Here is a 23,058-nt window from a genome sequence, read left to right on the forward strand (position 1 = left end):
GCATCTGTCACTGGGGTAGAGTATAAGAACAAGAAGTCACCTACAGAAACTGGGTTGCACACCAAGCACCCCAGAACAAGGTGATTTCTTCATCACGCTATTTTCCGTTGCACATAGTGGTACAAGTATAAACCAGTTCCAGGAAAAAAAAAAAAAAAGCATGCATTCTGTAAAGTCACAGTTAAGTAACTATTTTGTTCTATGTAACGTGATTAATTACTTACCTTCAGTAATATGTTTCCAAATATTTTGTCTTTTATATTATCCCAAACAATCTGAGATGTCTCTAATCCTGGAAATTGAACTTAAGTCCTGCTTGTCAAATTTTTTCTGATCAAATGTCTTTACATTGGGTTTTATAATTTAAAACCTTGATTGTATTAATATGGAGTATTTGTAAGAAATATAATCAATTAAACCAATTATTTCAAATGATTTGTATTGAGAAATGAATAGCATTGTATTTGGTTAAGTTTTAAACTACCCCCAGGAAAAATGGATGATGCTAAATTGCATCACACGTTTCCTATTTAAGGGGTTTGCATTGTCCATGGTAAGTAACTTCTCTTTTTTTCTCCTTTTTTTTTTCCCTAAACTTTCCAGGTAAAAGTACTCCTGTAAGCCACCTTGGGTCTTCAGATTTTCCCAAGCCCCATGATCCATTCCAGCCATTTGGGGCTGACAGCAGTGACCCGTTTCAGAGTAAAAAGGGGTTTGGGGACCCATTTAGTGGAAAAGATCCATTTGCTCCCTCCTCTTCAAGTAAAACTTCTAAAGACTCTTCCTTGGGGTTTGCAGACTTCAGCTCTGTAAGTTAAGTTCATTGTCTCTGAGCAAACCACTTTCTGCTCTGCTTGCAGCAATCTATTGGGTTTTTGTTTTAACTGCAAACCTACTGTTCACTGGCTTCTGTCTCTTAGTACCTTCATGCTGTCCTCATTGTTTTTGTATTAATATTTCTGTAATAAAAAGGTATTATTTCAATAAAAAAGGAGTTTCAAGTTTCATACTAAATTTTGAAGGGTTTATTTGCATTTAAATTATTTTAGTACAGTGTGCCTTTACTCACAAATTCTTTGTAGCAGAATCTGTGTATTGTTTTTGTTGCATGGAGGCTATTCTGTAAACTGGTTTTGGGGAGCCAATGATGTAAAGATTCAAAAAATAATTGTTGGAGACATTTATATAGCAATTTCACCATATCCTGAGAAGTGAATCCTTAAAGGGAAAGATTCCCTAAAATATTTGTATTTGTTGTGAAAAAAGTTCTGACAATCCTGTCACAATGTTTGCTGTATACAATGGAATGTGATGCTAAGGATACGTAAACGAGACAGAGATTGAAAATTTAGCTGTTGAATTTTGTTCCAGTTACTGGTATTGTAGAAAAGCCCTTGTTAGACAAAGAAAACGATTGTTTTGTAGAACCAATACAGAAGCATCCATTTTGCACTCCAAAAGACAGTATCAGAAGGTGAAGCCAAGTACTTGTTCATTAAATATATCTAGGTTTCTAAAAGCCTGGCTTTGTTTTAAGTGCTGGCAGATATGTTATTGAATTGGAAATCAATGTAAATATAGTAGTAGCGTGGTTCTTATGCTTCCACACGTAGGTAGAAATCTGTTCTATCCACAGCTTCAGGCTTCTTCCTTCTTTCATGTGTTTTTTCTGTCACGTTGCCACGCAGTGAAATTGCCAGCTTAATCTGTCACTCAACTCTGACGAACACAGTTCAGTGTTCAGCAAGTGGAGATCTTTAAGCTGAACCTTTCAGGTTGCTGATTTTTTAAATGTTTTCCCCTAATTATTAGTTACTAGTAAATGTGTATCACTTTTCTATTTTATATTGTTAGTCGAGGTCATCTATGCATACTTCTAGCTGGCCTCAGTGCTTTAATTTATCTATGATACTGGAGATGTCAAAGATGAAGATATTATGTATGCTTTACCACAGTTAGTATTAGCCTGTTGAATTTGGTGCACAGTTAAATTCTGTGATTGTATACAAAATGGTGACATTCTTAATAAAAATAAGACGCAAAACTTGCTTTATCTGAAATTTCTTGACCACCTAGTTTCATCCTTGAATGGAATGGAATGACTGTTTCCCAGCTATTGTTGTCTTATTTACAGACTGCATTTCTTAAGTTAAAAAAGTGGCTCACACTGATGGATTGCATCAAATGATTAACCAAAATCTCTGATCACTGTCCCAATGGGTGCTCTAGTGTTTAATTCTCTGTGCCATCAAGTTTCCAGGAGGTGAGAGTAACTTGAAAAGATGAGGAAAAATTAGGAAAAGAGATCTTGAGCAGCAGCCACTTCTAAGTATTGTTAGGTGGCACTTCATCCAATAAAATTAAGTATTAATTTATTTTGTGAGTTGCTTTCTACTCCTGTAAGAACAACAAAAAATGTTAACAATTTGAGAAGAGATGGGTTTCCTGGTTCTTTTCAGCGTTTCTTTTTTTTTTGCTTGCCTATAACACGATTATTCCGCTACACCTGATAATTCTTAATCCTTCTGTATAAAGTCTTAAGTGTACTAGTTGCCTCGTAATCAGGAAAGATGTGCTTGTCTTCTCCTATGCTTTGGGAAATTTTGCTCATAAACGAAATTAAAAGCAATTTTACTTACAGAAGTTATTTTGACATACAGCTTGAGTCAATGGAACCTGAGAATAGATTCTTAGAATAATGTAGGTTTGAATAATTGATTAACTTGACTTTTAATTGGAATTCTTTACTGTTGCAAATGAATAACATGAGGACCTTCAATAATTTTTAGTAGCACTCTAGAAAATATGTTTTGTTTTGTTTTTTTTTTGAGATGTTGGCCAAATCGTGCACCCAGAGTTCAAGTGGATTCTCATTGCATTCTTAACTTCTTTACTGGCATTGAATATGACTCTTTGGAACAAACCAAAATATTTTGGTAGCTCGTGTTTCAAGTATTTCTAGTTTCCAGCTTCAATTTACAGAATAACAAGAAAAACAATCTATTAATGCAAAGAAAACATTTAAATTTCGAAAAAACAGTGCTTAGAACCAAGCTGATTTCTTTCTCTTAATGTAAGCTGGTAATTTATCAAATACAAGGCAGCATAGCTTTTTTTGTATGTCATTAGTTTTGCTGCAGAACCTGCTGTTTTCCTCATTTATACATTGGGTCTGAGTGTACTTTTGAAAAAAAGATATGTTTTTATGAAATGACACATAAGTGATACATATTTATAGATTTCTTGAAACCTAGACGTATCCAAAAAAAAATGTTATTGTTTTAAATGATTTGTAACTGAGTTGCATGACCTTTTTATAGGCCATCTGTGCAAGAATCAATGGCCAGAATGAATTGTTTCACTATCTAATGGTCAGTTATACTCCTGAAAATTTTACTTCATGCCAACTCTTTGCAATAAGGCACATACAGATTTGTTTCCAACTTTTTTTTGGTACTCAGCCCTTTCTATCTACAAAAATAAGTTATGCATTGTACACAAGTCCTAAGTTGGACTGTCATAAGCTTTGGAAGATTTATCTGAAGAAACAAGCTATATACGTAAATCTATTCTCTCAACATTAAAGAAAAAAAGGCACTCCTGAATGTTTGACCAAAGCTTATTGTATTTCTGAAAACACTGAAAATAATTACTGTTATTCTTGATCCTAGCTATAGGATATTCTTTTTGAATCCTTGGAATACATGGAGAAGTCCTGCTTCTATTTGAGCCTGTCTTCACTATATCTTGAAAAAAAAATCTATTTAAAATTCTATTTAAAATTCTAGTTAGCACTTAAATCTTGCCTTTCAGCTGCTCCCTGGAAACATTTAAAGGAGTAATGATAGGATTTCTTCATTTTAAGATATTAAATGTGTGGTTCTTCTGTTGTATGTCAATAACACTGAGTGCAAAGGTTCTCAGAGAAGTTTTAGTTGTGCTGTAAGCAGAGGTATTGTTTGAAGAAAAGCAGCTTTAGAAGTAGCTTTGCATCAAATTATCATGATTTTGCAGGTATTGTGAGAAATAAAATGAGGAAGTGTGAGCATACAGAAGCATACAGGTGAAACATGATTTAACTTTAGTAAATGCAAATTGGACTTGGTTTTAAACAAATACAAATAGATGCATTTATTTAAAATATGAATTACAGATACAACGCAGAATGGAAAAGGCAAAGGTGGGGGCGTTCATGTAGTGCATATGCAGCTAGGCATAGGTCTATTACTTAAAGCTGCATTTAAAATTCAGTATTTCAGGCTTGTCTGGGAAGGAGTAGCCGTGCCAGCTGGTGCTGTGGCCTGTTTTGCTGTGTTCAGAGTTACTATGTTGAGGTCCAGAGGGCAATTTTGCAGTGTACATTCAGCTGAAATTAAAACTATACGTTCTGTGTAGTTCTCTCTCCTGGGAGAGAAAAAGAGGGAAAAAAAAAAAAAGAAACAGATTTTCCAGAACATTTAAAAAAAAGATAGAACAAAGCAAATTTTAGAAGTGGGATATAATGCAAACATTTGTGTGCACCTCTGCCAACGCTTCTGCAAACATCATCCTCTTTGGTGGATGCTAAAATTAAACACTAACAGATTGTATTTTAGATTTAAATTGTTAATATTTAAATATTTTATAGTACTTTATGTAGAAGGTTTGACCAAACAAACTTATGCATAGTTTGACGGTAATACCAGACCATAATTTTGGAATTGTTTTGTTTAATAGTGCTTAAAGTGTTTTGGGAAGCTCAAACAGGCTTGGAAGCTCAATGTTAAAATGTGTTATATTTCCTTAGTATTTTCTGCTGAAGTAAATTGGGTTCTCTTAATTATTTCTTACTGGAAAAACTCAACCTGTATTTTACAAACAGTTGCAAGAAGCGCTTCGCTAACTTTTGATTGAGTTATGGATCTTCCCACAAATCAGGAGTCTCCAGAATCATTATTGAAGCCCCTCACCCTAAGCAGGAAATATTGCAATAAAACTCTGCCATGGACTTGCAGAAGAGTAAATAAGTCTTGGTTTAACCAGCTAAGAGCTACACATCTACTATTCTCAAAAATGGATGTAGGTTGTGATGCTCCCAAACCGCTAACTAACTTCTGTGTTTGTGGGGTTTTTGTTTGGCTCCAGTCTTCTGGCCACATCCATACACAACTGGGAGATGGATGCAGGGACGTGCAGCCCACATGGGTTAGTTCTCTGGTGGGAGGAGGAAGACGTTAAGGAGATAAAGGAAAGGATGAAGTGAGGAAATGAGTGAGTGAATTTTTGTCTTAGTCCAGAAGAACTACCCTAAGACAGCTTGGTATACTTGATTCATATATTATTTAATGAGTCTGATTCATTGTGTTTTTCTACTAGCTTTTTGGTGAATTTATTAATTTGTTTTCCATTCTCGTTTTTTAGTTTGGAAATGAAGAACAGCAGCTGGCTTGGGCAAAGCGTGAGAGTGAAAAAGCAGAGCAAGAAAGACTAGCTCGATTGCGGAGACAAGAACAAGAAGACCTTGAGTTGGCTATTGCGCTCAGTAAGGCTGATATGCCAAACTCCTAGAGCTTGTTTGGCTCCACCCTGTCCGAGTGAATCCTTTAAACGTGGCTTTTATAAAATACTAAATTCTTGGTTTCTGTTGTGAAAATAATTCTAGTCACCTTCAACTCTAAACAAGGCTGTCTGGTTCAATCAAACTGGGCTCTGTGTGGCTTTTCAAATGCGCAATATGCAAGAAACACTGTATAAGCTGTATTATATGTTCTAGATAAAATTTACTGCTTGTAAGAAATTTAACACATGATCCTAAGATACCGAAAGCAAAGTTTCTTTATCTTGAAGACAACGTTGCGTGTAGAAACCTGCAACTTGTGAATCTGGCTTTTTATGACCTGACTTCCATTGTTTTTTGAGGCTGCAGTATGAATTTCAAAGAAGACGTTATAAAACGGTATTTATAGAATTAGCTTTCACTTGTTACATTTATTTAATTATTCATGGTAGGCTAATGGGTATGTTATCTACATCAAAATCTTCAGTATAAATTCATTATTAGATGTTCCCTTTTTATCCAGGATATATGGCTTTTATGAAAGAATCTGGCAATTTATATATGATGAATACAAGCATAGTGAAGTGTATAAAATATTTCAAATTTGAAACCTGTATGAAAGAGTAGTTTTCCTTATTTAAACACTTACTTGCATTGGCTTTTAATTGTAGGTGATGTAAAAGAAGGAGTTAATTCAGTTGTAGTAAATTGGGTTTGGCTATTAAATAACTAGGTAAAATCTTGCTTTATCTCATAAGCAAATGTGGTTACAGGGTTGTGGTAAAAGTTTGAGTGCTTCTTTCATGTAAAATCAAGCAACTTAAAACTTAGCAAGGTTGAGCTGAGTTCTCCCCTACAAGTCATTTCACTTTCTTTTGCTCCATTTGCCAGAACAAAGATCATATTTTTTGTGTTACCATCTGATAGTGTGAGACAGTCTCTACCTCTGTTTCTTTAATTCCATCTATCTTACAGTATGGGGTTGCACATAAAGCATTCTTTAGCTGAAATAAGGCCAAATTCAAACAGATTTTATTTGCAAAATACATGTTCATGCATAAATTATAGAACTGGATTGGCTTTTAAATATGTCTTGCAGTAGTAAGTCCAAGTAGGAACAGATTTTATATACACTTGCAGAACTCAATACTTCCACCTGGTAAGGATAACACAACGTGTTTTCCATGTCATATAGAAAGCCCTTCTGATAGATCTGTGAATTATTTACTTACTAAAATGCCTTTTCTGGTAATTACAGGAATTCTAAGACTTCAGTTGTCTTTGCCTTGCAATTTTATGTCTAAATAGTGTAGGCATCTAGCACAATTTTTTTTTAATGTCCTTATTGTGCATCTGCTTTTCTATCCTTGGTTCTGTAGGAATACAAACCGGGTACTTAACATTCTTTGTTTTTACACATGCAGCCATTATCTTGTAAAATTTTCTCTATTTTCTGGAAAACGTGCTATTCCCTTGTCATCGTTCATGCATTTACGTTTTTTATGCCCTTGCTTCCTTAATTTTATTTTTCAAAATACAATGATAGTGCCTGTTCATTGAATGAAAGCAATCTTTCCCCATGCTATTGTAATTGCCTTATTCTGGATGCTTTCCTTGCACAGAGATAGCAATCACATTGGATTATTTTAATCTTATTAGTAGTTTTCAATTCTGAAATGTCACTAAAACATAGCATTGGTTGTCTCAGGATTTTGTGACTAGCTATATGGGTGAGTGCATGTCTGTGTGTGTGTGTGCACACACGTGTACATCCATTCATTTACATGTGCAGCAATATGTAAGACAAAACCAAAAACCCCTATCTCAAAATGCAGTCTTAGGAGTCACAATGCCCTGTTTTCTTTATGTCTCATGTGCTACTGGTACTACAAATAATGTGAATCTTTAATTTGCCTCAGAAGGGGAGAAGATGCATTCTAGTATCAAAACAACCATGTGATGATTTTTTTTTTCCAGTGAATGCAGTAGGATTTCTAATTTTACAGAATCTGATTTGCTTTCCCTTCCCATTGAAATAACTTTTCTCTAAAATATGTCAGCTTAAATGATCAAACGTGTTAAAACATCAATGAATTCTCTTTTCTGTTGGTTTACAAGACTCAAAGTCTCTGAAAACAAACATGGTCTGTCTATATCTAACATGAGATGAAACTTGCTGTGAAAGAGCAATTTTCATAATTGAATGGCTGCAGTGCAGGATTCTCAGTGAAGTTAAACAAATTGTATTCATGAGTAAGATTCTCCTTTTCATTTTCACTTGGGCAAGAGTCTTTGTAGTGTCTCTTTAGCTAGAATAAAACACCATTTATATGTAGTGCCATTTTAGAAAGGAAAACCACTTTTAGACTACTACTCGGATGATGTCACTCCAGTGGGACAGGGTGGATGAGCTAAATAGCTTGATTCATTTTCTGTGTTATGTACCATAACAAGACTTTCTGCTGCTTTGTCAGTGCTGAAAAATATTGTAATTTATAATGCTTCTCAGGCAATGAGTCGGTGTTTTCAAGATGTTGAGCAGGAAGCCAGAAATGTGAATTAATCTAGCATTCCACATAGTGTTAGAACTGATTATTTTCCTGTTTCCTTATGGACTCATTCTCCTTATTTGCTTGGACAATAACAGAAGATCAAGCAAAAGTCCTCTATGCACAGTGTATAAGATCTAGTGTCCTTAGATTTACTGAAACACTTTTGATTCAACATTTTAGGCACTGTGGTAGAGGAAAACTTAGCTGTGATTTCTCTCTGTTGTATTTAATACAGTTTTCCTTCTGTGTAAAAAGGAAGATTGCCCACATTCTTCCCTTATGCTTGTAACTTAGTGTTTTGTATAATAACTGCACTTGTTCTAAGACAAAATTTATTGCAAGATACTGATCTTATTCTTCCTCCAGAACAGTGAAATTTAAAGCACAAATAGGCCTTTTGCTATTTGGGCAGATAAAATATGTACAATGCAAGATATATAAAATGTGAGTATACACAATGCATATACAGTGTACATTGAGATCCATATTATTTGTGTGTATATATATATATAGTGTATTGAATAATGTAATAATAGTGTGTGTATATACTATATATGTCCACATACTATGTCTAGTATATAGTTACTTGTGCTGTACATAAAATGTGTATATACAATGAATATGTAGAATATGCATTTATATTCTATATATTAACATTTATGTGTATGTATGTATTCTCTAGAGAGAGATGGATACAGAAATGGAATCTATACAGAAATACAGATTAGATCGTGGCTCTTAGAATTTCAAAGTTCTGGTGAAAGAAAAAAAAAGGAGGAATGACTACTACTAATAAATTTGTTTCAAGATTACTTTTATTGGCATGAAAAACTGTGTTCATTAGTTGTGCCAAGTGTGAGAGAGAAACCTGGCAGCAAGTAGGTATCATCTGCACTGGATGTGATTTCACAGTCTTTTGAGTTTTTCAAGTGTCTTTTTGAACTGTAGACTTAATTTCTGATCTGCTTGCATGTGTGGGTCATGTGATGTCAACTTTTTCTCAGGCTGAGGCAATGATTTTTCTCCTACATTTGCTTCTATTTCACTTTTTTCTTTTTTTTCGCCTTTTTAAAATCCTGTATTTAAGGAGCTGTCCCCCTCCCCACCCCTTCCAGCCCCAAACACACACACACAGATCAAACAGGCACATGCTAAGGTGGAAAACGTGTTTTTCTTGCCTCATTCCAGTTATATGGGTTGCACATAATTGTCATCTGGATTTCAGTTCTGTTTTTCCTCCATTTCCACCTAGTTTTTACTTCAGGAGGAATGACTATCCATGGCATTCTTGGCTTTGAGGAAAGAATGGAGGTGATTCTACTTTCTTCTTGGATAAATTATTAGACTCTGTAGTACGTTGAGCAATCACAAAGAGTTTAGTAGGCTTTTATAGTGGCACATGTGTATTTTATACGGAGTACCGTCACTGCTGGAATGACTCATGGAAAACTATGAATTGCATACAGCACCGAGGCACAACAGTTAAAACAGGAAAGACAGATAATTTTTCACATTGAACCTACGCATGCAAACTTTGCATGTAGGACAGATATTGAATTACCCGCTTATTCCTTTATAGACCAGTATGTTCACATTTGCCTCAAGTAGTTTCCCTGAGACATAGTCAAATGCTCTTGTTGTAAAACATACCAGTCATTCTGCAATAAAAACAGATGCTCATAAAAGCAGTACTCCTATAATACTGCTGTATGAAATATTTTTATATTGGCAAATTTTTCCTTATGAAATCTCTGCCCTATGAGGATCATCTGTCCTTACTGTATTATGTTTCATGTAATGTGCTCGCAAAGTGTAGGAAATTCCAAGCCGTGTCCGAATTTGTAACTTTTTTTTTTTTTAATTCCTGTCTGTGAAATCTGTTGTCAGAAATTTTGTAGAAATCATTTTGTCATCTTATGCTGAAAGATAATGCACTTTTCTTGGATTCTTCTTATAATCCTTTTGGGGTTACTATTTCTTCTTTAGTGTTTCTCCATTGAGAAGAGTATTTATTCTGTAGAACCAAGGCCCAAGGAATTTTGGTCCAAGTAGAAATGTTGCTTTCCCAACGTCAGAGTTTGATTTCTGCCTCCTCCTGCGTTTTATTCCTCCCTCTCAGGAATTTCGCTTCTGTTTAATCCTAACGTTGCGTATGAACTCTGTTAAAGTGAATTATCTGTGCTAATAATGATCTAGTTCAAATATCTTCCTACACCAGAGGAACAGCCAAGTTTTTGTTGTGTGTCAATCATTGCATCTCTCTGTAGACTCCACAACACCTTTTCTTAGAAAGGAATTTTGCTTGGAGTATGGTGGAATCATAGAAGATTTATTTTTAGAGTAAATATGTTAACTATTATTCATTGACACATTTGTTTGATCAGTTGATATAATGCTCTTTTTACTTGAAAGTTTTATAAATAAAGGCTAATTTGTTATAAAATGGAATTTTCATTTCTCCAACTTCTGCCTTTCCCTTTTAATTTTAACTATAAAAGGAAGACTCCTAGTGAATATGGTTCCTTCTGCTGTTACAATTATAGCCTGCTCTTCTTGGTGTCCCTGTTAATACGACTTGCTCTAGTATGACCTAAAAAAGGTGGAAACATAAAGTGGAAACTGCAATGTTGACCTAAATTTGACTAATATCTCCAAATATGTACATTATCATAGTTATATTTATCTCTTGACTATTCATAACAAATTGAAAGAAAGGTATTTTAATTTTAACCCATCTCATGTGCTTATTGTTTAATATAATAAGAGAAATGTTATTGTTTAATATAATAAATGAAAAGTTACTTTTTGGAGCTCTGAGGCTTCGGCAATCTTTCTTTCCTTTTTTTTGTCCATGATTTCCTAAGCTCTCGTGTCAAACTTGTGCATCTTGCTAAGAACAACTGCTTTATTGTCGGTGCTGAGGTCTGTTGTGTTTTTTTTTTTTTTTTTCCTCCTTTTGGCGGGAGCCCTCGGCACGTTGCTTTCCCTTCTGTCCTCGCCTCCGTGTCCCAAGCACATTTGGTCTGCACTGACCAGTCAGAAAATCCAACGCCGCACCCTTTCCAAAACAATTTGTGTGCCGCAATGCTAAACATCCAGGCAATTTACGCTGGGAGGGGTTACAGAGATCACCAGAGACAAGCCCTTTCTGCTCAGTGGAAAAACACACCTCACTCTCAAGCTATTCTGCATTATTCACTTTGACTCATTATGCTCCCATGTGTTTGTTTTATTTACTCGGCTTCTGCACACATTGGCATGGTTAACGACAGCTTGCCAAGGCAGGTTTATCTGGAAATTGCTCTCCAGCAATATTTTTAGTACGTTGACATTTTAAAGCCAGGATTTTGCTATAGCATGTCACAAACAGGCACAACTTCCTAACCAGGTTCTTTCATCATGTAATTGTACCAAAAAAAAAGTGGGCCACAGCTTGGTGTTTTTGCTCCTGCTCGGTTTTTGGAGCCTGACCTATTCAACATACTGATCCTAACGTTCTCCACATTTGTGCCTGATCTGCGTTATCCAGGCGTAATCTGAAAGGACTCCAGGTTCCAGGCAGAGCCTCTTCGGCGAGGAAGGGAGGAAAGCGCACGCATCCCTCTTCGGGAAGAAACATTTACAAGTGGAAACTCCAACGTAAAGGAACACAAAGCAACCAGCCCAGCTGTTAAACCTCAAGAGCAAATGTGGCATTGCTGCCTGGACCTAAAAATGCCCCACGAGCAGCGTGGATTGTGGAAGTTGAAGCTCTCAGAGCCCTGCTGCCATCCCTGCCACGGAAGCTGCAGTCGTATTTTTCCCTGTCAGAGGCTGCCTGGAGAAAATTGCTGACTCTCCTGGCTGCTCTGCGGGACTGAGTTTAGTCACACTGAACATTTTTTACCTCCTGTCTGGTTCTAGGTGCCGATTTTTCTGGCAAAGGCAGTGCGAGCGTTTTTTTTTCATTTAATGACTGCAATTATAACTTTTTATTGGTGCTGATGCAGCACCTCTTACAAATGCTGCAGCCTTCCCTATTGATGAAGTCCCATAACGCTCCTTGCCAACTGCCAGCATAATACATTTTGGCTGTTGAACTGCCCATAAACGTTGTCCTCAATCACAGCATTTCACAAGGAAGCTGTGCAGAGAACAAAACTGCAGGCTTTCTCTGCCCATCCCTTGCACCTGTGGGAAAGGCACCCAGGCATCTGTATCCCTAGTTTTGGAAGTGCTCGAGATACAAAATCATCAAAATATCAAAAAACTATTTATGCTGTCATCGTGCATGGGCTGTTAAAAAAGTGGTTGTTGGGATTTGAGGATTTTTATTGTGTTTTGCTTTGTGTTTAAGCCTCAGGCTCAGTAGCTTCTTTTCTAATATATTAAATGTCACAGGGGATGTCCAATATGATATTCCAGATGTTTCCTGATGACATAATGATAGGTCAGAACTCCAGGAATGCTCTGAGCTGTAAGAAGTGCAAGAAACCAAAGTAAAAGTGATTTAAAGGGATACCCTATCTAATTATAAACCTGGGACAGGTAAGGAAGTTCATCTGCAATTTCTGTGTTGCTGAATTTATGCTTACTACAAAGGATGGAATACTTTTGATTTACTAAAAGGAATTATAATTGAAGCAGGCAAATAAGGAGGTAACTAACGCTAACTACAGTTGCAGAGTAAATGAGATCTTTGTTGTTCCTGCTCTCCTTGTGCTTGGAAAGGTGTTTTTTGTAAAGTTAATGCATTTCCATCCTGTAAAGCAGTGCATATGACTCAGTTTTTGTGTTTACATAAAATGTTACAAGATCAAATAATTGTGGCTGAAAAGTCAGACCTCAAAAGATTAAATCAAACATATTTTCTGCCTAGCAAGCTCAGGATAAATCCCTGTCTCCTCTGTGCACTAGAAGTGCAGAGTACTATTTCATGGCAGAGGCTATTCCCAATCTCAGCCTGAGAAATGGGGAATTGGGTGTTCGGGATCAAACAGTGCGGAGCTTTAAGGAGTCTCTGGGAGTCCATAAGTCAAGCCCATTGCCTCCAGGGTCTGTAAATTGTGTATGGCTACGTGCTGTGGGTTAGTAGTGCTTGGCCTGTAAATCCATTCCTTCTCTGAATCTATGGCAAGCACGTTTCTGAAAGGACGTGTACCTAAGCCTGGGTCTTCATTATTGACAGGGGGCTGCTGCTGCACCCCAGGGCAGATCAGGATGAGTCCCAGGCAGGTGAGACCTGAGAGCGACTGCTCCGAGGACACGCAGGAATGTTAAGGTTTGTAGATGCCACCAAGTATGTTTCCGATGTTAGCAACAGGGATAGCTTTCTCCCTATTGAATCACATGGGGTTTGGATTGAATTTACCTCTTTATGTTTTCCCCCCAACACTGCTAGTTACCATAGCGATGGCTACATGACTTTGTTGCATTTGTTTTATTTAAATATAGCAAAAGAAATTGCTAGAGCTTGGGATTCTGGCTTAGAAAATTAAATTTAAGAAAAGCCTAACAGCTACTCTCTGTTATAGGTGCACAAAATAGCTTTGGAAACCACAGAGTTTCTACCACAGAAAACCACAGAACCACACAATCCTATAATTTGAAGAATGGACAAACTTTTTTTGGCACTTCTTGTGGATGGAGGACCAAAGTTTAGCGTGAGGGAGTGTTTTTAGGCAGCTTGCAAACGGCTGCAAGCAACCAAGGACTCACACAAGCTGAAATCCCCCATCCCTGCATGGGGTGAGCCACGGCCACAATTAACGCTCAAACTCCCCCAGCTGTGCTCATCGATGCTCTGCAGCAAGCTCTCAGAGAAGCACGAGGGTTTTCCATTCCAGCCTTCCATTTCAGGGTTTAAAACCCCTGAAAAAAGCTCCCTGCCTGCTCAGGGTGCCAGGGTGATGCTTGTCTCGGCAGGGCGCTGCTTTTCCCTCGAGAGCTGAGCCATTGCAGGGGCCCCGTGGGGCAGCAGGACGCGGGGTCAGGGCTCGGTGCTGTTTCAGCAGCACCAGGCTGAGCGTGTTATGGTATTTGCTGAAGAAGAGTTCCCATGTAGCTCGGGCTTAACTGACACTTCTGAAGTCAGCAGGTGAGAGAAAACGGTTTTCAGCATAGCGAAACACAGCGCTCTGAAACCCAGCGTGGAATTAACTGACTTCAACCAGAAACGGCGCTGGATGGTGGCTGGCGCTCAGATCTGCTTGCTAAAACTTTCACTTGGAACACCGTGCAGGATTTGTTAGTTTCTGTGCTTAACTAGCTCTATCTAATCTGGCAATCTATCTTGCAAGTGTAGTGAGCCCATCACTGTGGTATCTTATAAGAATATGTGTGAAAATCTTGTTTACAACGGACTCTACATTTCCTCCTATCGTGTTCGACTACGATTTTTTTTTTTTCTACTGTGTTGAAGTCAAATCCAGGGTAGCTGCAGATTGGAAGGGCACTTCTTGCCCTTTCGTGCTTCCTGCAGGCTCCCTGGGAGATGCTTGGGAGCTTTCGTGTTAATTAGAGCAAAATCACGTACAAGATTACGAGCTGACGTCCTGTTATTAAAATACGTTGCCGAGCGTTAGTGATTTCCTGCTGGCCAGGAGAAGCTTGCTAGCGTGGTAGAATCACACCGGCACATCTTTGGATGTACTAATTTAAGGCAATTAAAAAAAAGGGTTGACAATTACTCATAATAGAATGTGAGAAGAATGAGATCAGCATCTCTTTCTTTATGCTAAGAGATTATCTCGAATTTCAAGAACCTGCAGTTTCCTGTGAAGACCACACAAATATTATCATACATGCCGTCCCTTCGGCAATTAAAATAAAGTTGGTCATAGGCTTTTATTAATGTTTTGTGCCCCCAATCCTTCCCCACTTTCAGAGGCCTGTGTTTATACATCTTTATCTCTCTCTTTTTTTTTAATATTTATGTAAAAGAGGATGGCTTTGCCCTATTTTCAGATGAGTCGCAACAACTCTGAAAGCTCCGAGGACACAACCTGCTTATTTTTACAGGGGGAACAGCAATACAGGAGAGCATGTTCCCCACTGTTCATCATGATTTGAGCGTTGTCTGGTTACACGGCAGTGTGCAGATAAGAACTGTCTTGTCTGAAGCCCTTCTAGTGAACAGGAGCAGAGGTAGCGGAGGTTTTGAGCCTCACAGCCAGACCTTTCACTGGAGCAAAGGGAAGTTTGGACATTCCCGTGCAGAGGTAATGGAGGAGGGAGGAGGACCATGCAAGCTCCTGCAGTGGGTCCTGCAGAGGAGCCACACACATTTGTTTAAGGGGTGGTGAATGCAGTGGAATTTCTCTTTGCACCCAGGCAGTGTTCAGGGTTCGTGTGCTTTGTGCCAGTCCACTGGCTACGGCTGTCTCCCGCAAGATTAATTTGGGAAAATAGAAAAGTGGCCAGACTGAAGGCTCACCTAGCTTCTACTAGAGGTCAGCACAGGTGGCTGGAGATGAGCTGAGCTTGATAAGGAGGTCATGATGCTGCCAGGCATCCTGCTGCTGGCCGTCTCTGTCTCGGGACCTTCTTGAGCCAGCTGTGGGACTGCACACCGAGAGGTGGCTGTACTGAGTGCACTGAGGGGGCAAACGTCCTTGTCTTTTTTTAATTATGTTAAGAAAGGGGAATAGTGTAAGATAGCATTGTACCACTGAACCCTGCAATGGCTAAAAAATATGCCCAATTCCTCAGAAAGGGCAAGGGAAAGAGATTACTATGGAAAGATAAGGGTAAGAATTAATTTCAAAAAAATCATTCTTAAGGCTATGCTGAAGGCATGCTGAAATATGAAAATCTTTGGCTATGGGGAAAGAGAAGGAAATACCTAGAACTGTTGCAACAATGCATGTGCTAAGTTTAGAACATCTTTAAGTCATCCTCACTTTCTGGAATTAGGTTGTGCAATTTTTTTCTAGCAAATAAATGAGTTTTGTTTTTAATGAAGAAATGTTAAATCTCCCTTATATTTCACTTTGAAAGAGCTATAAAAGTGAAATGTGGAACTCATTCTTCCATGTCAATGATTAGAAGCCTAAAATACATCTGTTCCACATGAACAACTGCAGACTTTGCTTTCACAGAAGAATAGCTATATTAGTACTTTCTTTAAATGTATTCCTGTTGATTTCATTCCTGTATTCTAACTTGTAAAGTCAGAAAAATGTCACAATCTTGATTAAAATCAATTTCACAGTATCCAGATGTTAAGAAAAAATACTTCATTATTAAGCTAAGTCTGTGTGTTTAACTAACAGTGATTTTGTTTGAGAAGTATCAAGGCTCACAGCTAAACTGTTGCTGCAAAAACAGAGAAGCCTCATCAGAGTTTCAAAGTAATTGCATAAATATACTGCCTGGACTTATGATCTCATTTACAGCTGTGGAAGAGCTTTTGGGGGGGCTCTATTTGACTAGCTGCAGATATTTACTCCTGGAGCTCTTGCAGTATCCAGCATGTGTCAAATTAGTTTTCAGAATGTGGATTACTGGTTAACTTTTCCTCCAGAATAGTAAGTATCTCTCTTAACTCCTGAGATCTAGGTAGGGTTCAAAATTATTAGGCGAATTTAAGCTTTTGAGAATGAGTTATGAAGGTATTTTAACCTGTGTTGTGAATTTATGTTTAAATTCCACTACTGTTCTATTGGAATTTTGCACTGAGCTCTTGAGAGCAAGGATAATTTATGTACAAGGATGCCTTAAAATAAGCCTCCGTAATTACAAAAATGCAGTGTTTAAATTTATAGTAAAAACCCACACACTGCTGGCAAAACTATAACTGCATCTGGAAAACATTAAGGATGCTATTAAAATAGTCTAGCATAAACTAGAAATGAGACTGAAATTACAGTGTTGCTTACTTAACCATTTTTAGGAAGTATATTTTGAATACGATCTACTTTCCTATTTGATTTTTTTTGATAAAACACCATGTTGTATCTTGTTTACTCCAGAGAATGAGTTGTGTTCTCTGTTATCTATTCTAGAAAACCCATAGCTCAGATTTTTCAGTCTTCTTACAATCACTGATATTTTAAAACATAAGCAGGTGGTTGTTGGTCTAGCCATCAGGGAAGAAGTAACAGGGAAATCTTGAAGGAGAAAAAAAAATCACAGGAATTAAAGATTTTATTAAAAAGATGAAATGTTTTCAAACATTGAAAAATTACGTTTTTATAAAAACAGAAATAGGCAAAATACCCATTTGTCTTCTATTTACATATACAATATTTCTCACTGTATAAAATTATTTACAATATATAAAAAAATTACAGTAAAATAGGTTATTTTCTTACAAGACATCAAGCCCTGTACTTCTAGTGTAGATCATGGCAAACAAGAATATTATTGCACCTGTGAAACAAACAGTCTAACAATAGGAGTGTTCTCTTAGCCATGCCTTCAACTGAGATCTAAAATAACATCGGTAGCTACAGTAACATTCATTTAATCTCTTCTAGGGTCAACTTCAGGCAGTTTCCATACAAACATTGTCTCATAAAGCTTAGGACTGGGCAGTTAGAATCGGAAAAAAAACACATATTTACAGCTTCTATACAATCTGTATGGAGTCTTATGGAGTTTACCCTTCACAGAAGCTGCATAAATAACCCCTATTCTCCTGAATGGAACGGCAGGTTCACTGATACAGTCACGTCAAATTCTCTGCAGGAGATGACTGGCTAAGTCTCCTTGTGTCAAATCCTCCTCGGCTTCCACTGCTAGAGTGTCGGTGCCTCCCTACGTAGTACCAGCTACAGGTTTTTAACAATTCTGCACCTGAGCAGTTAAATAGCGTCCACTGTTCGCAGGTCAGAGTCTCTGGGGCTACATGTGCCGTTTCATGTGCAAAGCCAGGTGGTCTGACCTGGAGAACGCTCTGTCGCAGAGGTGGCACTGGAAGGGCCGGTGGCCGGTGTGCTTGCGATAGTGACGGGTGAGCTCGTCAGAGCGAGCGAACTTCCAGCCGCAGCCTTCCCAGTTGCAGTGATAGGGCTTTTCACCTGTTGGAGAAATCACAGAGACTGTGACTCAGCACGGCACTCCCACATACAGACAGCATCACACGCTAGGCAACTTTCTGTTTTTATCTCAGCATATCCTTTTATTTCCTACCAGGCTCTCTGCAGTAAGCTCCAAGTAATATTAAGCCATGAGACTACTCGAGCAATTCCTTTACTATCCTGTACCTGCACTGAGTCTTCTGAGAAAGGGCATTGTACAATATGAGCCCTTACAACAGCTTTGACTCACATATGCATTGGAAAACACTTGGATATTATAGGTCTGATCACCTGTCACAGCCCAACAGTTAAACTTTTTGGAGTTTAGAGACTACAGGGTTAAAGCTCAGGCTGCGCTCAGCATGCAAACTGTTTTACACAGGTGGCTATCCCAACCCGCAAGCAACGTATCTACGAATGAAGCATCGAGCTGTATTTACCTGTGTGTGTCCTGAGGTGGGCCTTCAGGTGCGAACTCTTGGTGTAGGTCTTCCCACAGCCTGCGTAGGTGCACGTGTGAGTGGCTGTCCTCTTCCGAGGCCAGGAGCGCCGTCCTCTTTTTGGCTTGGAGTCCAGCAGCTCCAGAGGCGAGGAAGGAGGGGTGAGCATGCCTCTGGGAGCAGAGGGTTGTAAGGGCAGGCTGTCCTCGAAAAGGCCAAACTGGGAGGTGTTCTGGTACTGGAGATGGGTCTGCGGGTGGTGGAAGCCGGAGCCTGGGTGGTAGCTTTGCTGGAAGGACACGGACGAGGTGCACATCATCTGCGTGTGGCAGTCACTCACCATGAGATCATCTGGGCTCAGCGGGGGCGTCTCTGCCCCAGGGATTTGGGGAGAGCTGGCCACCCGGGGCTGCTCGTAGGCCATCATGCAGGTTGCGTTGCCCTCCTGCTTGATCTTCGGGCAAGCCTGGGGCACCAGACCCATGACTGGCCCATAATTGTCCATGTCAGGCTCGGGCTTAATGTTCTCGACGAACTGCGGGCCCCCGAAGCTGGGCGTCACGAAGAACCGCCCGTGGACGTTGCCAGGTGGGCAGTAGTTGGAGTCCATCTCGGAGCGGATCATCTCCGGCATGAGGCCGGCGTTGTAGGGCGGAGGGCTGCCCTGCTCCAGGGCACTGTAGCATCCCGGGGACGGATTTGTCTGGTAAAAGCCGCTGCTCTCCCCTTGCGTGGGGGGATAGTCCCCGCCGGCAGCGCCCTGGCCGTAGCCGTCGCTGCCCATGGAAAGGATAAAATCCAGCACGTTGTTGAGGTCTTCATCCTCTTTGCGAGGCGAGAGGCTGCCCCAGGTGCCAGCGGGGGCCTTGGCCTCCTGGTCGCACTTCCACCTCTGGGGGAGAAAGAAAAGGCAGAAGGTTAGCGGCGCAGTTTGGGGAACACGGAGGGGTTTGGAGGGCTGCGGGCTTAGGGAGCAGCGGGGCCGCGGCACCGCCGCGCACCCCTGCGATGAGCGGCGCCGGCCTCAGCGCGGCGGGGCCGGAGGGGGCTGCTGGTGGTGGTGGTGGTGGTGGTGGTGGGGTGGGCAGGGGCCGGACTCACTTCGTGGAGGGCTTTCTCTCGGCAGGGGCTGGCGAAGGTGGCGAAGGAGGGCAGGATGGTGTCGCTCAGCGCCATGGTGCGGCCGGGCGGGACGGCGGACGGCGCGGCGCGGCGCGGCGAGCCGCCCTCCCCACCTTATAACGCGGGCGCGGGCGCCCTCAAGCCAATTGCAGGGAGCGGAGGAAACGCGTCCCGGACGGGGCGGGCGTGAGGCAGCGGCTTGAGCGCAGCCTAAATTTAGCCCCGGTATAAAAGGACGCGAACAGCTCCAACCGAGCCCGAACGGGGCGGAGAGGGGCGGAGCGGGGCCGTGAAGGGCCCACGCGGGCCCCCCCCCCCCCCCCCACTCCCCCCTCGCCGCCTCTCCTCAGCGCGGGGTCCGTCGGTCTCGAAGCCGGGACCCCCGCCTCGGGTCGCTGCCTCCGGCTGGGGTCGGCTCCGGGGACCGCTGAGGGTTCCTTGCCCTCGGGACCCCCCCGAGCTGAGGGGATCCTGAGGGGACTCTGCCCTCGGGACCCCAGAGCTGAGGGGACCCTGCCTCCCCTGGGGACGCTGAGGGATGAGGGGCCACGGAGGGTGTTCCTGTCCTGGGGACGCTGAGGGGACTCTCTGGGACATGAGGGGACGCCAGTGGGTCTGTGCTCCAAGTGACACTGAGGGACCTGCTGTGAAACAGGGAACACTCCCTGCCCCATGGATGCTGAGGAAGGTGTGAAAGAGGGTTTTGATCCCCCCACCTCACAGCAGCTGCCCCACAGCCTGGCCTCATCCCTGGGCTGTGCCCCAGAAAAAGAGTTTGAGCTGAGTGGGAGCAGGAGGTGCAACAAGCACAGCATGGGATGCACAGCACCGGTCACCCTCCAGCCTCACAGACCCACTTCAGTACTGTAGGAGAGTTTTTTTGTACCACTCGCAAGCGGTCTCCCTGCAAGGAAAAAGCTGGAGACTTGCATTTAATGGAAGCTCGGGTCTCTAGCGGAGTTTCCATTTGCTGCACAAAGATTGCCAAAATCAACGTTTCCTTATGACATTATGAGAGAAATAATGCAAGTAGCTTCTGTGATCTGCTTTGTCTGTAGCCAAATTATGGTCCTGGGCTGAATTTTTTCGAAGGGAAGACTGTTCTTCTCCCTTACCTTGGCCTCTAGCTCGGATGCCCAGTCAGAAGGAGCTATTCTCCAACAATTTTTGCTAATGTGGCTCAGACTCCTGTTTTTGAGAATCACAGCTGCTTGGCAGCCAGCCAAGACCAAAACAGCAAAAGTGGCAATTCTGAAATTGGGGAAAACGACGATCTATCACAGGATAGACCGATTCTTTGAGAGCCTGTTCAGAGAAAGAGCCAAGCTTTCCCTGTACCTCCTCCATATTGCAATCACTTCTGAAAGGATTTCTAAGTGAGCTAGAGATCAGAAGAGTGTGGGAGAACAACTCTCACTTTTATATGCTGTGTGCCCCGGGAGAGGAAAAACGATGGCCCTTGATGGGTTCTGGTTCTCAGAAACATTTTGAACATGTTCACTAGAGCCCATCCCAGGCTTGTGGCTGTATGCAGCCATCTCAGGAAAGCACAGTTGCTAGGGTGAATAAATGATCTTTTCAATAGCTACACATGTTTTAAAATAATGAATATCTCTTGTATAACTTTCTATAGTTTTTATTCTAAAAGTTCACAGGATGGCCAGGAGGAGCAGCCAAACTTCTGTGACTGGAGCAGAATCAATACACTGAATGCATGGTAACGAAGTACACAAAGATGTATGACTCATAGCTATGTAATGTCACACTTGTGTAATCTTTCAATGTAAACTCTTTTCCTCTAATAAAATGTTAGTAAGTGTACAATACGTATATATGGTGCTGTGAGTCAGCCAAGAAAATATACTCAGATGAATTCCGAATGAATGTGAATGTTCCCTTGATAACACACCCTGAATGTCTGTGTCAGTTTATGTGCTTGTGATTTCAGCAACAGCTATAACAAAATATTTTGTTTCTAGGATATACAACTGTATGTGTACATTTCACTGAGAAGTCTAGTCAGATGCTGACTGCTATTAGGCACTGAAAGGACGTTTGCTGGTAGCCCTGCACTGACTGTCACCTAACTGTCGTGTTTTTTCTATGCATAAAGGAAATGTTTAGTGGGTAGTGAGGATGAAAGCCAAATTAATGAAATAATCATTTAACCGCCTTTAGTTTCTTTTTGTTTTCCAATAAAGCTGCAAAGCTAAAAAAATGTTGCTATATTAAACTTGGTAAGATGAATGCGAGAATTTATTTACGTTGTGAGTCACTAGTTCTGTACAAATTGAGTACAACGTTGCCATGACCTTCCACTTGGTTTGTGGTTGTGCTAAATTTTCTGACTTTTTTTTTTTTTTTTCCCTGTATGCAACGTTTATTTAAAATATCTAAAATCGAGACTCTGGCACTGATCTCACTTATGACAGCATAGATCAGGAGTGATGCCACTGGTGTATAAATGTGAAGAATGTGAGATTAAAAGGTATTTGTTAATCTGCTGTGGGTAGAGGAGAACTAAATGAAGTGTGATTTGTCTTTCTGCCAAAGTAAACACAGGCTCTACCATTTTTGTATGACAAAGTTGATTTTTATAGGTGTTGCTGCTGATCTCTGTTGTTGCTTTTACATCAAGAACTTTTGAAGGGATTGTAGTCAAGATTCCACAAGTTAATAAAAGATTCAGAGCTGGGGCTGTGTGATGAACTGCACCTTTGGTGAAACTGCAACTGGATCAGTTGGTGAGAATACCCACGTCACCTGGCTTCTAGAGCATTCTGAGTCATTGCAGAACTCAAATAAACAAACAAAAGAAGCTCTCCTTTCTCATGAAATTGTTCTCAGAAAGCCCTGACTCGCATCTAGAGCTAACGTAATAACAGCAGAGTAAACAAGATGAGAATTAGACCTCATAGAACACAGTTCAGAATTGCAGTGATAGTAATGCTATGACCAATCACTACGTATTTAAATGAGGCAAACATTATCATAGGATTTCTGTCTGCCCGTATCTTTATCTCAGATTGCCATAGTTCTGTTGACTCACAAGTTTTTGGTTAATTCAAACTTCAGATTCTGAATGAGTACTTTTAAAAGTCTAATCTCAAAGAAGAAGTTGGTAAAATGATGTAAACAACCACATAAAATGAAATATATAGGTATTTTTAAGATAGGCATCTCATAATTCCAGAACAGTGATTTAATCCTGTAAGCCTTTTATTTAATTAAAGTAACATCACAAATTAATTTGATAAAGGAGCCTTTTTGACCAGACCTTTCATGACTGGAGTTTGTTCCCATACAAAAACTTAAATGTTCACCTTCATCTTTTTGATAACTTTAAGCTGATGGGGCTCATGAGGCTTTTGATACAACGTATTTTCCTTTATTTATTTATTTATTTA

General features: G+C 40.3%; 2 protein-coding genes across 10 annotated transcripts in view; one reads left to right on the forward strand and one right to left on the reverse strand.

Annotated features, from left to right (window-relative positions):
- EPS15L1 (epidermal growth factor receptor pathway substrate 15 like 1) overlaps positions 1 to 10,898 on the forward strand; it is a 42,867-nt gene extending 31,969 nt beyond the window's left edge. For 8 of the 9 annotated variants that reach the window (XM_027472003.3, XM_027472004.3, XM_072029130.1 and 5 more), the window contains 2 exons: positions 604 to 809; positions 5,401 to 10,898. In XM_027472003.3, the coding sequence (XP_027327804.2) occupies positions 604 to 809; positions 5,401 to 5,547 (353 nt within the window). In that variant the 3' untranslated portion in view covers positions 5,548 to 10,898. The remainder of the gene's footprint in view (positions 1 to 603; positions 810 to 5,400) is intronic. The other variant, XM_072029133.1, reaches the window with a different exon arrangement.
- Positions 10,899 to 17,196: 6,298 nt separating this feature from the next.
- KLF2 (KLF transcription factor 2) lies at positions 17,197 to 19,773 on the reverse strand. Its single transcript, XM_027472014.3, has 3 exons — positions 19,631 to 19,773; positions 18,530 to 19,421; positions 17,197 to 18,089 (listed from the first exon to the last, which is right to left on the reverse strand). Exons 1-3 carry the CDS (start codon positions 19,703 to 19,705, stop codon positions 17,914 to 17,916), a joined length of 1,143 nt encoding a protein of 380 aa, XP_027327815.1. The 5' UTR covers positions 19,706 to 19,773; the 3' UTR covers positions 17,197 to 17,913.
- Between the last annotated feature and the right edge of the window lie 3,285 nt (positions 19,774 to 23,058).

The sequence above is a fragment of the Anas platyrhynchos genome, chromosome 29 (assembly GCF_047663525.1).
Source record: "Anas platyrhynchos isolate ZD024472 breed Pekin duck chromosome 29, IASCAAS_PekinDuck_T2T, whole genome shotgun sequence".
NCBI lineage: Eukaryota > Metazoa > Chordata > Aves > Anseriformes > Anatidae > Anas > Anas platyrhynchos.

Excerpts from the sequence above, each read along its gene's own strand:
- KLF2 (XM_027472014.3), bottom strand. The coding sequence starts at position 19,705 with ATGGCGCTGAGCGACACCATCCTGCCCTCCTTCGCCACCTTCGCCAGC. Across the intron at positions 19,422-19,630 it reads GAGAGAAAGCCCTCCACGAA|AGGTGGAAGTGCGACCAGGA; the intron begins GTGAGTCCGGCC and ends TTTCTCCCCCAG. Across the intron at positions 18,090-18,529 it reads CCACCTCAGGACACACACAG|GTGAAAAGCCCTATCACTGC; the intron begins GTAAATACAGCT and ends TTTCTCCAACAG.